This window comes from Dipodomys merriami, unplaced genomic scaffold (assembly GCF_024711535.1).
Source record: "Dipodomys merriami isolate MVZ:Mamm:240054 unplaced genomic scaffold, mDipMer1.0.p SCAF_7, whole genome shotgun sequence".
Classification (NCBI taxonomy): Eukaryota; Metazoa; Chordata; class Mammalia; order Rodentia; family Heteromyidae; genus Dipodomys; species Dipodomys merriami.
The window spans coordinates 38,527,541-38,544,689 of NW_027206290.1; the positions used below are offsets into that span (position 1 = coordinate 38,527,541).

The following is a 17,149-nucleotide window of genomic DNA, read 5'->3' on the forward strand; positions in this document are numbered from 1 at the left end:
GGTTATGGGGCCTAAACTCTGGGCCTGGGCGCTGTCCCTCAGCTCTTCAGCTCAAGGCTAGTGCTCTACCACTTGAGCCACAGCACCACTTCCAGCTTTTTTCTTTTTGCTTATGTGGTGCTGAGGAATCTAACCCAGGGCCTCAGGCATACAAGGCAAGCGATCTACCACTGAGCCACCTTCTCAGCCCCTGGAGATCAGAGTTTCATGGATGTTCCTGCCTGGGCTGGCTTTGAACCATGATCCTCAAATTTCAGCCTCCTGAGTAGCTAGGATTACAGGTGTGAGCCATCAGTGCCTGGCTATTTGAAATTCTTAAAATAAATAAATAAATAAGTGAATAAAAATAAAAAAAAATGAACTTGTATCCGGCTAGGAGATGGAATCATAAGAAACTTTAAGCCAGAGGCTGGTAGCTCATGCCTATAGTGTCAGCTACACAAGAGGCTAAGATCAGAGGATTTAGGTTCAAAGCCAGCCAGGCAGACAAGTTCATGAGACTCTTAGCTCCAACTAGCCAGCAGAATACCAGAAGTAGGGGTGTGACTCTAGTAGTAGAGCATCAGCCTTAAGTAGAAAAACCAAGCAAGAGCAGGAGGGCCTGAGTTCAAGCATCCATATCAACATCAAAGGAAAAAGAACTGAAACTTTTAAGTGTAGGAAAATAGGTTATAAATGTCAGGAATCATTTACTCTGTGTTTAAAGAAAGCCGTAAGTGATTAGAGAGGACAGAGTAAAATCCTGAAGCCTTACAAAATCCATGCTGCTGCTGTATTCAGCTGTTTTTTTTTTTTGTTGGTGGTGGGGCTTGAACTTTGGGCCTGAGCGCTGTCCTTCAGCTCTTCTTCAGCTCAATGCTAGCACTCTACCACTTGAGCCACAGGGCCGCTTCTGGTTTTCTGGTGGTTTATTGGAGATAAGAGTTTCACGGAGGGGCTGGGAAGGTGGCTCAGTGGTAGAGTGCTTGCCTTGCATGCGTGAGGCCTGGGAAGTGGCACTGTGGCTCAAGTGGTAGAGTGCTAGCCTTGAGCTGAAGAGCCGAGGGACAGCGCCCAGGCCCAGAGTTCAGACCCAGGACTGGACCCCTCCCCCCCCCCCCAAAAAAAAAAAAAAAAAAAAGAGTTTCACGGACTTTCCTGTCAGGGCTGGCTTTGAACCATGATCCTCAGATCTCAACCTCCTGAGTAGCTAGGATTATAGGCATGAGCCACCGGTACCTGGCTTGTATTCAGTTTTCCAAATCACTTTTAACACATGACTAGAACATTCGGTTGTCCTAATATTTCTTAAACTCCTGTTGCAGTCTGCTTCTCAATGGCTCTGGGACTCAATGCTTGTCTGTTTCTCTCCCTTGGTATAGGAATGCCCACTCTCATGGTAACCAGTACAGCACCATCATGCAGCAGCCATCCTTGCTTACTAACCATGTGGCCCTGGCGACAGCCCAGCCTCTGAATGTCGGGGTTGCCCATGTTGTCAGGCAACAGTCCAGTTCCCTCCCTTCCAAGAAGAATAAACCATCTGCTCCAATCTCCTCCAAGTAAGTCTGTGGTAGAACAGATGGTTAAAACTATGCCAGATTCCAAGACGGGATGCATAGCTCAGCAGTAGAGGGCTTACCTAGCATATACAAAAGCCCTGGGTTCAATCCCCAGCACTCTAAGAAAACAAAAACTGTGCCAGTTGCAGAGATCTGCTGTCCAGCATTTGTGATGTAGATACTGTTGTGATGTGCCAGTTGCAGAGATCTGCTGTCCAGCATTTGTGATGTAGATACTGTTGTGATGTAGATACTTTTGGTCTGAATCTGCAAAGCACCTGCTGAGTTGAGCAACAGCTCGTGAATGTCCATCCCAAATGTGTACTGGTTATAACCCCTCTCTCATGCACACTGGGTGTAGCCTTTCTCTTGGTGCCATTTTGAATCCAGGCCACCTTTATGATTTTTTCCCCCCTGCCTACCTAATAGAGTGAATTTCAAACCTCAGGTAAAATGTCCACAAAAATAAAATTTCCTTTTTTTTTTCTTCTTATCTCTGGAAACTATTATGTGAGTAGTTTATTATCAGAACCTTTATAGTTGTGTGTTAGCTTAATGGTTATGTAGAAAAGAATCAGCAAATTAGGGGACAATCTAGGGAAAAGATGTGCAATTTGAGGGCCTAAGGTCGAATGGTGTTGACTTGTAAACTTTTCCACAGACCTGCTGTGGATGTTCTGCCTTCCCAAGTCTGTTCCTTGGTTGGGGGCAGTCCTCTTCGCACTGCATCTTACCATTCCCTCATCCCCGTCCAAGATCAGCATCAGCCAATCGTCATTCCAGACACTCCCAGCCCCCCTGTGAGTGTTATCACTATACGCAGTGACACTGACGAAGAAGAGGACGGCAAGTATAAGCCCAGCAGGTAAGGCAGGTGAACAAGCATCTCTGTCTGTTGTCTGTGTTTCTTTTTACAAGGACAAAAAGAGGTATTTTGGCCAGGTGTTGATGACTCATATCTGCTAGCTCCTCAGGAAGCTAAGATGTGAGGATCAAGATTTGAAGCCAGATTGGGCAGATAAAATCTGTGAGATTCATATGTCCAATTAACCAGCAAAACACTCGAAGTGGAGGTTTGATTCAAGTGGTAGAGTGCCAGTCTTGAGCAAAAGAAGCCCAGCAAGAGCACAGGCCCTAAGTTCAAGCCCCATTTTAGACACACACACACACACACACACACACACACGCACGCACACGTACGTACGCACGCACGCACACACATACATATTTTGGAAGCATGATCTTGAATAAGTCAGTCCAAAATACTTAAGTTCCTGTAGCTGAGACTTGTAACGTTTTCTATAGTGTTTTACACTTATCATTACCTTAGAGAGAGGGGTTATATGAAGTTGATGGATTACTCTGCCTTGAAATTCACATTGTGCTGCAACCATGGTCCTTGCTTTTAAGGAGCTTTATAGTCCAAAAATAGATATCATAACAGAAGCATTGGAACAACAGTTAATTGGATTGAGTAGGTAGGTAAGGGATTATTTGAGACTTTCCTTAATCTGAAAAGGCCTCTGTGGTAGAAGTGGAACTAAGTACAATGGCCTTTTGTGAAATCTAAAAGTAGACTTTTCTTTATTTTTTTCTGCCTGTCCTGGGCTTGAACTCAGGGCCTGGACGCTGTCCCAGAGCTTCATTTGCTCAAGGCTAGCATAGCACTCTACTGCTTGAGTCACAGCGCCACTTTGGCTTTTCCTGTTTATGTGGTACTGAGGAATAGAACCCAGGGCTTCATGCATGCTAGGCAAGCACTCTACCACTAAGCCACTTTCCCAGCCCTGAAAGTAGAAGACTGAGCACCATGTCATTTCATCTTGCTTCTTGCTCTTTAATGCAGGTCCACAGCTAGGCAGTTTACAAGAGGGTACGGGAAAACATAAGGACTGGGATCCTCACTTCTCTCTCAGTATGAGCCCAGTTTCCTTGATTGAATATATTTTCCATGAGGCTTTTGAAGTTTAGCCATAGCCTAACTTAGCCTTTTACCTGAGAAGATAGGATTCACACATGAAAGTAAACTTGGAGCCAGGCACCAGTGGCTCATGCCTGTAGTCCTAGCTACTCAGGAGGATGAGATCTGAGGATTGCAGTCAAAGCCAACCTGAGCAGACAAGTCCCTGAGACTTAACTACCATAAAGCTAGAAGTAGACTTGTGGTTCAAGTGGTAGAGTAACAGTCTTGAGCAAAAAAGCTCAAGGATGGTATACCTGCATTCAGGCTCCATTAAAAAATAAAGTAAATAAACTTAGGAAATAGCAAAGTAAACCTTACATATGTCTAAAGTCAGATGTACATTTAGATTAGAGTCTTTTAGTTCAAAAGGGTGATGTGTAGAATGGTGAACTTGAAACTAAGTTTTGGAAAAAGTGGTTATTGAGTTAAACTGATTTGGGAAAAAAGGAAAATCAGTTCTTTACTACAGGAATATGGCTCAGTAGAAGCACACACTGGGCCTTGTTACTTTCACAGAAGCCAGCCCTATTAAAAGGTAAGGAGCTAAAAGGAATAAGGTGAGAGGCAGTGAAGGAGCCTTTTATCAACAAATGAATGGTAAGGCCAGGTGTGGCAGCACACATCCTCCTGCCTCAGTGTGCTCATCTGCACTGGGGCCTGCAGTCCTGCATCACAGGACGGTGGCAAGATGTATAGACGTGTAAGAACAGCACTTGATAGATACCTAATTTACCCCTGCTTGTATTATCATCATCCCTGGCAGAGATCATGGGAAGGTCTCTGCAAAACCTAAACGGGGCAGTTCAATTCTCATACATTTTCCTCTCCTCAGCTCTGGCCTGAAGCCAAGGTCTAATGTCATCAGTTATGTTACTGTCAATGACTCTCCAGACTCTGACTCATCTTTGAGCAGCCCGTACTCCACTGACCCCCTGAGCACTCTCCAGGGCAATAGTGGACCACTTCTGGAAGGGCCCGGCAGAGTTGTGGCAGATGGCACTGGCGCCCGTACCATTATTGTGCCTCCACTGAAAACTCAGCCTGGTGACTGCACTGTAGCAACCCAGGCCTCAGGTAAGTGCTGTCCACACAGCTAGAGGGGAAATCCCTTTGCTGCATGCCTGCTTCATATTTTCATTGTACTTAGGCAGGGATTGGGACCGGAAACATAAACGTCCTTCAGGAATACATCCAGAATCCTGTTCCCTGAGGAACAGGCGTCAGTTTTTCTTCCTACATTTATTTTGCTTAGATGTAAAAGTGAGACTGTGTTTGATGTCAGCATAATGTCTGAAACACATTCAGTGCTTTGTTATATGGGATCAAGAGTTAGCAGGCAATTAGACTACACAGGTGACTTGAAGTTGGCAATCAAGAAGAAGATAGAACTTAAAAACTACAAAAGTACTTGGGAAATGCATCCTTTTTTCCAAGTGACAGCTTTACTCCCAGGAGGGAGGGATGGTTTTGGTAGCAGTAGATCTCCCATGTTCTAGTCATGATGTCACTCCCATGGGGAAAATGGAGCTCTAAATTATAGGGGTATTATGTGAAGGCTCAGTGTGGTTCACCTCAGAAATAGTTGACAATCCCATTGAAGGCAAGGTAGAACATCTTGATGCCAGGCTTGTGAATATAATTATTAGGTCTTCTGTCCATTCTTGGGCATAAAGAATTATAGGCTAGCTCACAAGCCACTGCGTAAATGTGCTTTAATTTTTCTACTGGGAACATGGAAGCAAAATGTTGTGTTCAACTGTCCTGTAATTTCTTGAATTTGAAGGCGGTAAGTACCAATAGAATCTTGCCTGCCTTTAAACCCTTTGTGACATTTAAATATCCTAAGAATTACCAATGGCTTTCTCAGCTCCACATTGTCATTTCTGACTTGTTTAATCCCATCCTACATAAAACTAGAACACCTTGGGAATAGGATTGTATCTTACTCAGGTTTTATTTCCAGTGGTTCCTTTTATATTACAGGAAATTAGATCATATTTACCCAAGTAGCTTGTAAGGAGCCTTTCATAGCACAGCAGTGGATGATACAGCTGTCCTCTTCTGATATGTGTTGGAAGAAGTAAGACATATGCAAGCTTGTAACTTCCAGGCTGTCTGCAGATGTTGGGTTTGATGCCATCTGAGGTTAGATGGGTAATACGAAGCCCTGACCCTTTACAGGTCTCCTGAGCGGTAAGACCAAGCCGGTGGCCTCCGTGAGCGGGCAGTCGTCTGGATGCTGTGTCACCCCCACAGGCCACCGAGCGCAGCGTGGGGGGACTGGCGCAGCACAGCCACTCAACCTTAGCCAGGTAAGCGCCAGGGGCCGCTGCCTTCTGTTTGCATTCTCCCCTGTTAACACTCTCTGGAGGACCCAGCTCCTGGCCACGCTGCTGAATAAAGCCAAATGATGCTCTCTGTGTCCAGCCGTGTGGTATTTCATGGCCCGCATCTTATCTGCGTGTGTGTGTGTGTGTGTGTGTGTGTGTGTGTGTGTGTGTGTGTGTGTGTGTGTGTGTGTGTGTGTGTGTGTTACATTCCAGTTTTTCCACTAGACCTCCCTTGGGCAGCCCAGATAATGTGTGTGTGTGTGTGCACGTGTGTGCGCGCGCGTGTGTGCGTGTGTGTGTTACATTCCAGTTTTTCCACTAGACCTCCCTTGGGCAGCCCAGATAAAAATGTTTATGATTTAGGGACTGGGATGCTTGAGCCCTTCCTGGTTCTGTACCATCACTTCAAGAACAGATAGTCTTCCTTTATCTCTAGACCGCAAATAACATGAGCCTCATACATTATTTCGAGACAGGAAAAGCATTTTGGCCACTCAACTGGTCCTAATCCTGCCCGTTGCCAGAGCCCAGGACTTGCCCTGTGTTTGCATAGCTTCACTATGGAGCAGGGTCACGGCATCATCCCATGGCGTGTACTCTGCTCTGTGTGAGGGAGCTGGGAGACATAGATGAGCTAAGTGAAAGCTCCCGTCAGTGCGTGTGTTTTGAACTCTACATTTCCAGAAGTTAGAGGAGAGCAAAAAGAAAGCAATGGCAAGAAAGAGGGGTTAGGGAAAAGCAAAACGCACTGGCTCCAGGATAGGGTGAGTTGCAGGAGCAGGCAACGCTGTTCACGCATGAACCCTGTCCAAGTATGAACCCTGTCCATGTATGAACTCTGTCTGTGTATGAAGCCCATCTGCGTATGAACTCTTCTTCTGTCACGCTTCTGTCTGAGGTGGGTCAAGGACTATTCTCCAAGATCAGAAGGACGGGTGGCTACGTCCGGTAGCATTCGTTGCCAGTCTGGGAGATCCTGTGCAGTCCAGAAACTGTCAGAGCCAACGCTTTCCCTTTGGTGCCCTGAACCAGAGTGACCTCAAGATTCCTCCTTCCCTTCTTCCTCCTTCCAGAACCAGCAGTCGTCCTCAGCTCCATCCTCGCAGGAGAGAAGTGGCCATCCCGCCCCCCACAGGCAGCAGGCATTTGTGGCCCCGCTCTCCCACGCCCCCTACGCCTTCCAGCATGGCAGCCCACTGCACTCGACGGGGCACCCACATCTGGCCCCCGCCCCTGCTCCCCTGCCAAGCCAGCCTCACCTCTACACGTATGCCGCCCCAACCTCTGCTGCCACACTGGGCACCCCTGGCTCCATTGCTCACCTTTTCTCCCCGCAGAGCTCCACACGGCCTGCTGCGGCCTACGGCGCCCACGCCAGTGCCCTGGTGCACCAGGTCCCCGTCAGCGTTGGGCCCAGCCTCCTCGCATCAGCCAGTGTGGCCCCCACTCAATACCAACACCAGTTTGCCACTCGGTCTTACATCGGGTCCTCCCGAGGCTCGACCGTTTTTGCTGGGTACCCTCTGAGTCCCACCAAGATCAGCCAGTTTTCCTATTTGTAGTTGGGTGTGCGTGAGGGAGGAGGACTCACCTCCGCCCGTGCCTGGCCCTGAGCTCGGAGAGCTGGCGTGGTGAGCCCCCTGCCCTTCTCATAGTTCTGCAGCCAGCAGCTCATTCTGCAGAGCCGTGACACAGAAGGCTTTTCTCTGGGAACCTGTCTCAGTGTTGACTGCGTTGTTGTAGTCTCCCAAAGTCTGCCCCGTTTTTTAATTTTTCTTTTGTGACAGCACTTTGGTATTTGGAAGAACTCAGAAGCTCATCTTCTGAAGTTACCAAGGAAGAGAGATCACTCCAAAATTATCCTTTGAAAAATGTTTGCTCTCTCTGACTTGACTTCTATAAATGCTTTTAAAAACAGTGAGGCCTCTCTTATTTAACTTTTGTTTTATTATGATAGCTGATAAGAGGAAATATGCTGATCTGGCATTACTTCTTGTTTGTTTAAAAACCCAAGGCTTATTTGCCCTTTTTTATTTTAAAAACAGCTTATGCAAATCTATATTATATCATCAGGCATTTTTCCTTGAGCATTAGTTTATGGAGCTTTTAAACTTAAAATGTTTTAATTCTGTTTCCATGTTGCATTATACTTAACGGACACTTGTTTTCATGTTTTGTAAAACTCCTTGAGTATGGAGATTTTCTCAGTGGCTCTTGTGTTCGTTGCAAAGTGGTGTTGGAAAGGTAGTTCTCCATTTGCTGATAACTCAGTGTGAGAGAACCTGTGCCTGAACATGCGGGCACCAAGTATTGTCTTTAAATGAAACACCATGAATTCTTGTTAAACTTATTGTTAAAACTCTTCTGATTCAACTAAAGTTTTATTAGTAACAAAGCCATTCAGGTGTTTTTTGGCATAAGGTGGCAGTCGTTTTACTTCATGCAAGATCTCTTTATTATGAGACATTTGGCCTTGGCGAGCCTTGTCTTCAGATGGTTGCCTTCGGTGAGCCCTGCCGAAAGATGATATGAATTCTCAATAACACATCTCTGCGCTCTCTCTCTCTCTCTTTCTCTCTCTCTCTCTCCTGTTTTATGTGACTTTCTCTCTCCTGTTTTATGTGACTTATTTGGGGGAGAAAGCTAAAGAGTTTGAAATCAGATGCAAATGTCATGTATAGCTTTTATACTTCAAAGTAGCTTCCTTCGTATGCCAGCAGCAAACTGAATGCTCTCTTATTAAGACTTCTATAATAAGTGCATGTAGGAATTGCAAAAAAATATTTTAAAAGTTTATTACTGAATTTAAAAATATTTTAGAAGTTTTGTAATGGTGGTGTTTTAATATTTTGCATAATTAAATGTGTACATATTGATTAGAAAAATATAACAATTTTTCCTGCTAACCCAAAATGTTATTCGTAATCAAATGTGTAGTGATTACACTTGAATTGTGTATTTAGTATGTATCTGATCCTCCAGTGTTACCCCGAAGATGGAATTAATGTCTCCATTGTATTTAAACCAAAATGAACTGACACTTGTTGGAATGTATGTGAACTAATTGCAAGTTACATAGAGTGTATTACTGTCGTGCTGGATGAGCAGGGGCCTGGCCTGCAAGCAGAGGAGACCCTTGGCGTTGTTTTGCACAGGTGTGTCTGGTGAGGAGTTGTTCAGTATGCGTCTTTCCCTTCCTTTTCTCCTCCCCATATTGTAGTGCCTTATATGATAATGTAGTGGTTAATAGCGTTTACAGTGAGCTTGCCTTAGGATGGACCAGCAAGCCCCGTGGACCCTAAGCTGTTGAGCTGTTCCCTGGGATTTATCAGAACAGGACTAGTAGCTGTTGTGTAAAGCATTGTTCTCCGTTTTCCTGCTGACATAGCGAAATAAAAACAGCAGCTTTTCTTGTGTACCGCCACTCTGCCCCCTTCCAACTTGGACTCTCAGCTGTGTTCTCACAGAAACATTTCCCAGGTGGCTCTCACAATGCGCTACCTTGCTTCTGTGAGAATTCAGGAAGCAGGTGAGAGAAGTCAAGCCAATATTGAATATGCATCTTTTAAAGTATGTGCAATCACTTGGAATGAGATCTTCTTTTCCTTTTCCTGTGTAGTAGTTCTTTCTGCTAGTAGTTCACATTGCTAGTCAAATATTTGCTTGTTGAGAAAAAAACATGTAACAGATGTGTTTATACCAAAGAGCCTGTTGTATTGCTTACTGTGTCCCATACTGTGAGGAGGAGTTTTGTGGCGCTGCTGGTGGCAAGAGACTCACAGGGGTGTTTCTTCATCAGTGAAGAACATGAAGAAGGAGCTAAAGCCTGTCGAATCTCTGAGGCTTTTGAGGTTTCTTTGTGACAACTTGTATATTCCTGGGGCCCTTCCAACTGGGACTTGTCCCAGCGATAACCCCACCATTGATGTGGGTGAAGCAGAAAGGACAGAGGGGGTCGATTTGGAGGAGGAAGATGAGCCCTGAGACACAGGTGTGTTCCATCTGAGCTGAAGACGAGACTTGAGGGGTAATTCCAGGACTGGCTCTGTGCGGAGATGGTGATAGAAGGTGCAGGATGCTGACGGGAGATTTCATGGAGCCTGGTTGACACACACTACCAGGCTGAACACCGACGAGCAGTCGGTGTATTAAGAGTTTCTTCGCTGTGGGGAGTAAGGGCTTCCTGGTGGGGCAGATAGCCTGCGTAGTCTGCCAGGAGCACGTTGCATTTTCTGTAAAATTTAAAAAGTTAATTATGTGTTCAGCACTCTGTTTGGTCAGGATCGCCAAACAGATTATGTAGTTTGCTACTGGTGTCATTCAGTTTTCTGGTCAGTGTGTATCATCTTTGTGTCTCCTCCCTGCCCACCCCACTTTTTTTTGGCAGAGTACATTCTAATTATCTTGTTTAAATGGAGTCTAGTTTCTAGTTTCCAACATTTTGTTATTGTTCCTTTATCTTTCCTCATCAAGGGACAGGATTTGTTGTTTTTGTAAGAAGTGAGATGTAGGGAACAAACAAATCCCCACCTCAGGCCCTCGTCCAACAGGCAGACATCATTTAAGATAGGGAACAGCGGAGCTTGGATCACTGTGGGGTCATGTGACTAGCAGCGTGAGAGCGTCTCATGCTCTGCTTGGTGACATCTCAGGTGTCTGCTACATGTGTGTGCACTCTACACAGCTTTGGAGCTTAGATGAACATCTCTGGCTTTTGGGGCCTGTGAATGGAGTGAGCAGCCGGCCTGCTTCCGCATGGCTGGTCTCAAAGCAGATGATGGTGTCCAGCCCTCCCTGAACTTGTACTTTTCAGTGAGGGGATGTATGAAAGGGTTTAGTAGAGCTATCCAGGCTCTTAGGGACACTAGATTGCTCCAGAGTGTTTAATAGTTCCCAGAAGTTCTGCTGCTGTCTGGGTTGAGCTGAAATGCCAGCCCCAGGAATAAGAACTCCACGTCAACCCATTCTGGCCATCCTGAGCCTGCTTCTGTGATTGCTCACCCATCATTCTCCACCAGAGAGGCCAAGCTTGGCTGCCCTGAGCCAGGCAAGCAGTTCAGCAGTGTGTGTTACTTCGCATTATTAGGCAGAAATCCACCGTTGAGGTGGTTTGTTTTATGATAGGAAATGAGTTTGCCCCCCAGTTATAGGAGTGGCCCAAGCCTGCTTCCTATTTTGATTTTTTTTTAATTGATTGATGGTGCAGCATGTGTGTACATGGTTGTTTGTTGCTAAACTTTATATAATGTGTGGTTTCAATTCAGCTTGAAAAATAATCTCACTCCATGTAGCAGTACATTATATGTACATTATATGTAACGTTAGTATTTCTGCTTTGAATCCTTGGTATTGCAATGGAATTCCTACTTTATTAAATGTATTTGATATGCTAGTTATTGTGTGTGATTTAAACTTTTGCTTTCTCCCTTTTCTGGTGTGCACTTCCTTTTACAACAAGCCTCTAGAAACAGATTGTTTCTGAGAATGACTGAGCTGTGTTCGTAATGCAGATGTACTTAGGGAGTATGTAAAATAATCATTTTAACTAAAGAAATAGATATTTAAAATTTATTACTAACTACGGGGAAAAGGGTCCATTGTGTAAAACATACTTTATCTTTGGATTCAATGTTTGTCTTTGGTTTTACAAAGTAGCTTGTATTTTCAGTATTTTCTACATAATATGGTAAAATGTAGAGCAATTGCAATGCATCAATAAAATGGGTAAATTTTCTGATTCATGTGATTGTTTTTACTTCTTCCGTAGAAAGATAAACAGATGACACCTTTGGAGTGGCTAAACACATTGCATTTGAACATCAGCAGGGCATTATAGATTACACAGATGCCCTTAAGGGAAATGAGTATTAGGTAGGAAATACTTGCTGTAAAATGGAATGTCCTGGGCCCTTGCTGAACGATCATCTGATTTGACCCTTTGAAAGAAATAGACTAAAGAGGTAAGATAACCAAACTGTTTCCTGCCCTGTTGCAGCAAGCATCTAAAATAGCCAAATGCAAACAAGGGTTACACTGGAAGATGACAACGCTGTTAAGGCCTCCTTTTGTGGAGAAGATGCCACCCCCGCCACCAGATTTCTCCTGGTTCTGAAGTGAACACAATCTCTTGATAAGGAGAAGGGATTTGCCTATGGTAGTCACTACAGATCTCTAAATCCCTTAGTTTTGATGTCTTTTGACACGTGCTTCAGGCCAAGTTCACTGTATGAACAGCGCCAAACCATTTTGGGCCACTGCAGCCCTACGTGGAGTACTGACATGAGCCATGCCTGCAAACACCCTTTTGAACTCTTAATGGGGAGAAATGATCAGCAGGCTGCTTTCTCTCAGTAATAGGAAGGTTGGAATAGACTTGATTTAGATTACAGAATGTCCCTGAAATCAGTGACTATACATTGGTGCTGACCAATGGAGGTTTGTAATTTTGGTACAAGACTTATCTGGAGAACTACTGCCAGCCTTGTCTGCCCATCATCAGGATGTGTGTGTGTGTGTGTGTGTGTGTGTGTGTGTTTGGGGGCTTGAACTAGGGTCTGGGTACTGTCCCTGAGCTCTGTGTGTGTGTGGGGGGGGGGGGGCTTGAACTAGGGTCTGGGTACTGTCCCTGAGCTGTGTGTGTGTGTGTGTGTGTGTGTGTGTGTGTGTGTGTGTGTGTGTTTGGGGGCTTGAACTAGGGTCTGGGTACTGTCCCTGAGCTCTGTGTGTGTGTGTGTGTGTGTGTGTGTGTGTGTGTGTTTGGGGGCTTGAACTAGGGTCTGGGTACTGTCCCCGAACTCTCTTGCTCAAGGCTAATAGTCTACCACTTGAGCCACAGTGCCACTTCCAGTTTGGGTGGTTAATTGGAGATAAGAGACTCAGACTTCCCTACCCCTTTGAATCATGGTCCTCAGACCTTAGCCTCCTGTGTAGTTAGGATGACAGGCGTGAGCCTAGCTTTTTTTTTTTTTTTTTAATCTGTTGTAGTCTCCTTGGTCTAAGTCAGAGGGATCAGCATAGGTTCTTAAAGAAATTGGGAAGTCTATAGGAAATCTAATTTTAGTTACTAAACAAACCCCAGTGAGTTCAATCCATTTGGCTGAATGCTTTGTGGAAACTGCCTTTGGGGTAAAGTTTAAACCTTGGTTTAATCAGGAGGTAGCACCAGGTGGTTGCCACAAGATGGCGCCCGTGAGCTATCGGTCTATTTCCCTTTGCCCCCACCCCACCCCCCACCCCGCTTCAAGGCAGGAAATGTGTTTTGTGTTGTTTCAGGGACCGGAGGCGTGATGAGAGGTGCCAGCTCGGAGCCCGCTCCTCAGGCCAGGTCCCTTTCCTGCGTGGCTGGCTGCCCAGCCTCTGCCTTGCGTGCTGCAGTGCCCTCCTGGGGAGCAGGAGGCCCGGGTTGGAGATGGTTAAGGCTTTGGCTCCAGTGCTTGGGGGCCATCTGTGTTTGATCAGGCCAGGCGGGAAAAGGGGTGGGGGGTAGAGAGACTGAAGGCATTCCAGAGGAGTGAGAGACCCAGAGATCAGAAAGGAAGGCCCGCCCTGCCCAGCCCCGCCCCGCCTGCAACGCCCAGCGCAGCAGCCCAGCAGGCCTGAAGGAAGAGGCCCACACTCTTCCTCCGGCCCCACGTCCCCGCCGCCATGGGGCCCTGCTCTTCAGTCCTCCTCCTGTTCCTCCTGGCATGGTCTGAGCCCCTCCGAGCGCAGCAGCACCACCTTGTGGAGTACATGGAGCGCCGGCTTGCCACCTTGGAGGTGAGGGGCTTCCCTCCGGTGCCACACAGGGTCAGGGCTCTGAGGATCCCTGATAATTCTGCTTCCCTCCCCCCCTCCCCAAAGCAGTTCCAGGGCAAGGGGTCCCCAGGCCTTGCGGGGTGGAAGAGGAGGCACCGAGGAGGGCGGCTCTCCAGGCGCCGCTGACTGTTCCGCTGGAGTTGGGGTTTCTCAGAGAAGCTGCAGTGAACGTGTGGCTGTGCACGCTTTAACAGTCTGAAGTACTTAGCGTTGTCATTTCCAAGAGGACAATTCTGTAATGGAGGAGGACTGTTTGTGCCCCGGTCCCAGGCCCCGAGGGGATGCGCAGTCTGAAGGACGCTGAGCCTGCTGCTGTCCACTTAGCACGTCTGGACACCTGGCTACTGTGGGGTGGCCGGGCTTGGCCAAGTCTGCTCCTCCTCTTCCCCCTGGCCCGCAGCTGGTGGTTGCAGCTCCACAGCCCAGCAGCCTGCTTCCCTTCTGATCTCCCCTCTTCCCTCCCGACCCACTCCCCGTTTCCAGGAGCGCCTGGCCCAGTGCCAGGACCAGAGCAGTAGGCATGCCGCTGAGTTGCGGGACTTCAAGAACAAGATGCTGCCGCTGTTGGAGGTGGCAGAAAAGGAGCGGGAGGCTCTGAGAACGGAGGCGGACACCATCGCAGGGAGAGTGGACCGCCTGGAGCGCGAGGTGGACTATCTGGAGGTCCAGAACTCAGCTCCCCCTTGTGTGGACCTCCAGGAGAAGGAGACCGAAGGCCCCGGGGCCAAAGGCAAGAGCCGGAGAAATGAGAAATACGACAGAGTGACTGGTCAGTGATGCACTCAATCTGCAGCTTTCTTTTTTGGAGTCTTAGGTTTCTTCTCTTTGTCTTAGGCCTGTGTAGCTCTATCTTCCAGAACCCGTTTGAGGAGGATCTCTGTCCGGGAAGGAAGGTCCCTGGGGCTGCAGGTGTAGCTTAGTGGTTGAGTGCTTGGTTTGTGTGAGGCCTGGGTTTTATCCCTGGCACTCTGGGGGGGGAGGATGGGAGTTCCTCGGGCCCTGGCCTCGCTGATGTCCCCTCTCAGCCACAAGAACAGAGGCGCCCACAGGCAGTGCCCACTTTCTTTCAGGTAGCCGGTCCTCAGGAGTCCTGCCGTAGGCCTCTGACTCTTACCTGCCCTCCCTTGCTTTTCTCCTGCACCAGACTGTGACTACACAGTAGCCCAGGTGAGGTCGATGAAGATCCTGAAGAGGTTCGGAGGCCCTGCGGGCATGTGGACCAAGGACCCCCTGGGGCCTGCGGAGAAGATCTATGTGTTCGACGGGACCCAGAATGACACAGCCCTGGTCTTCCCCAGGCTCCGGGACTTCACGCTTGCCATGGCGGCCCGGAAGGCTTCCCGAATCCGAGTGCCCTTCCCCTGGGTGGGCGCAGGGCAGCTGGTATATGGTGGGTTCCTTTACTATGCCCGGAGGCCTCCCGGAGGGCCAAAAGCCACGGGTGAGCTGGAGAACACGTTACAGCTCATCAAGTTCCACTTGGCAAACCGAACCGTGGTGGACAGCTCGGTCTTCCCCGCGGAGGAGTTGCTCCCCCCGTACGCACTCTCCGAGGACACCTACATTGACCTGGCGGCCGATGAGGAGGGCCTGTGGGCCGTCTATGCCACCCGGGACGATGCCAGGCACTTGTGTCTAGCCAAGTTAGACCCCCAGACCCTGGACACAGAGCAGCAGTGGGACACCCCGTGTCCCAGGGAGAACGCCGAGGCGGCCTTTGTCATCTGTGGGACCTTGTACGTCGTCTATAACACCCGCCCTGCCAGCCGGGCCCGCATCCAGTGCACATTTGATGCCAGCGGCACCCTGACCCCCGAGCAGGCGGCACTCTCCTACTTTCCCCGTCGGTACGGTGCCCACACCAGCCTCCGCTATAACCCTCGCGAGCGCCAGCTCTATGCCTGGGATGATGGCTACCAGATTGTCTATAAGCTGGAGATGAAGAAGAAAGAGGAGGAGGTCTAGCCATGTTTCTTTGACTCTCTTATCCCCATACATTTTCATTCCTGCTAGATTTCCTGCTGCTCATTCATCAAATATAGCCAAATTGTGACTCCAGTCGCCTACTTTTTAAAAACAAACAAACCAATTGCACCTGAATGTTTTGTTTTTATTTTTAGTGTTAGTACTGGGCCTTGGCTGGTGCTCCACTTCTGGCCTTTTGCTGGTTAATTTTCTGACATTTTCTGCCTGGGCTGGCTTCAATATGAGATCCTCAGATCTCAGCCTCCTGAGTGGCTAGGATGACAGGCGTGAGCCATGACGCCGGGTGGCCACTGGCTTTTGGTTTCGTGTGGAACTCCAGATCTCGAGGCATCCATTCTTTTAGAGCTAAATCAGTGACCCCTGAAGCTTCACTCCTGCCCCGTGACAGCTCATTTAGCCCTAGAATAGCTCAGGCCCAGAGCTCTGAGCCTCCAATGAGGATGACCCCAGGCAATAAGCAGCAGTATTCTCACAGGACAGGGCAGGACCTGCAGGTAACTGACCCTCTCCAATCCTGCCACTGTTTGAAGATTGTGGCTTTCCCCACATCACTTTTGGGTGGCAACATTTTGCATTAAAGGGAAACCCCACCCCTCCTCCTCCTGTGTTTATGTATTGCCCTTGGATCAGTTCTCCTCCTCCTCTTCTGTATGAGGGCCTTGGCCCTCTCCATAGAGAGCCGGACCTCTCTAGTCACAGACTTCCCGGGAGACGGCAGGCAGCAGCCGGGGCCTGCCTGCCTCCACACCCCGTCCCCCAGTACCTCCAACAGCACGGAGCTCTGGCTGCAAGATGTGGACCCAGAGCAGGCTGCCAATTCTCACCACGGGTTGAACCGGGAAAAATGGAACGTGCTGGCTTTGCAGCCTGGCTTTGCTGTTGGAACTGGAGTCGAGCTTACACATGTTCTTAGTGAGAACTTTCAAGTGTCACCTTGGATGTGGATTGTCCCCAGCCCAAATCCTGGTGCTCACCTCCAGCCTGCCTCCACCCTGAGCAGGTTGTGAAATCTCAGGTCTGTGGGGCTCTGATTTTCTTGCTGTCACAGCGTCTGCGGTGTGGGCCTCGAAGGGGGCAGTGACCGGCCCAGATGTTGTCCAGCACATCCCCACTTTTCCTTCTCTCCACTCATGTATTCCACCAGCGTGGAAACTGGCTGAAGTTCATTCACCCTGAAGTCCTAGCAACTTAACATTTCCATCCTAGGCCTCTGAGCCCAGGCCTGGCCAGCAGGGGAGTCTGGGAGGCTGGGAGGAGGCTCTGGCTTTGGATGCTGCTGGTCTTTGCCCCAGTCTGTAAACCAAGCCTCGTCCCTGAGCTCTGTCTGGGGGATCAGAATGAGCCCCTGGACTAAAACCCTGCTCTAGGGTGCTTTACCTCAGGCAGCAGGGCACTTTGCAGTTATTTGGGGACGTACGGAGGTTCGGGCTTCTTTCCACACACAGACGGGTGGCTGTGGCAGGTCTGTGATCCACCTTTTGTCTTCTTTCTTCTCAGGCAGGGCTGCTCCTGAGGCAGGCTGGGGAGGGGGG

The 17,149-nt window shown here is 48.4% G+C and overlaps 2 protein-coding genes across 3 annotated transcripts in view; both read left to right on the forward strand.

Annotated features, from left to right (window-relative positions):
* Positions 1-11,575, forward strand: part of Hipk1 (homeodomain interacting protein kinase 1) — a 56,837-nt gene extending 45,262 nt beyond the window's left edge. The window contains exons 12-16 of one of the 2 annotated variants that reach the window (XM_070006389.1): positions 1,362-1,541; positions 2,203-2,406; positions 4,337-4,578; positions 5,686-5,816; positions 6,908-11,575. In XM_070006389.1, the coding sequence (XP_069862490.1) occupies positions 1,362-1,541; positions 2,203-2,406; positions 4,337-4,578; positions 5,686-5,816; positions 6,908-7,396 (1,246 nt within the window). In that variant the 3' untranslated portion in view covers positions 7,397-11,575. Of the gene's footprint in view, positions 1-1,361; positions 1,542-2,202; positions 2,407-4,336; positions 4,579-5,685; positions 5,817-6,732; positions 6,851-6,907 lie in introns of those variants that run through there. The other variant, XM_070006391.1, reaches the window with a different exon arrangement.
* Positions 11,576-13,078: 1,503 nt separating this feature from the next.
* Olfml3 (olfactomedin like 3) lies at positions 13,079-15,731 on the forward strand. The gene is made up of 3 exons (XM_070006392.1): positions 13,079-13,592; positions 14,115-14,400; positions 14,776-15,731. Exons 1-3 carry the CDS (start codon positions 13,479-13,481, stop codon positions 15,594-15,596), a joined length of 1,221 nt encoding a protein of 406 aa, XP_069862493.1. The 5' UTR covers positions 13,079-13,478; the 3' UTR covers positions 15,597-15,731.
* The last annotated feature ends 1,418 nt before the right edge of the window (positions 15,732-17,149 follow it).

Excerpts from the sequence above, each read along its gene's own strand:
- Olfml3 (XM_070006392.1), top strand. The coding sequence starts at position 13,479 with ATGGGGCCCTGCTCTTCAGTCCTCCTCCTGTTCCTCCTGGCATGGTCT. Across the intron at positions 13,593-14,114 it reads GCCGGCTTGCCACCTTGGAG|GAGCGCCTGGCCCAGTGCCA; the intron begins GTGAGGGGCTTC and ends CCCCGTTTCCAG. Across the intron at positions 14,401-14,775 it reads GAAATACGACAGAGTGACTG|ACTGTGACTACACAGTAGCC; the intron begins GTCAGTGATGCA and ends CTCCTGCACCAG.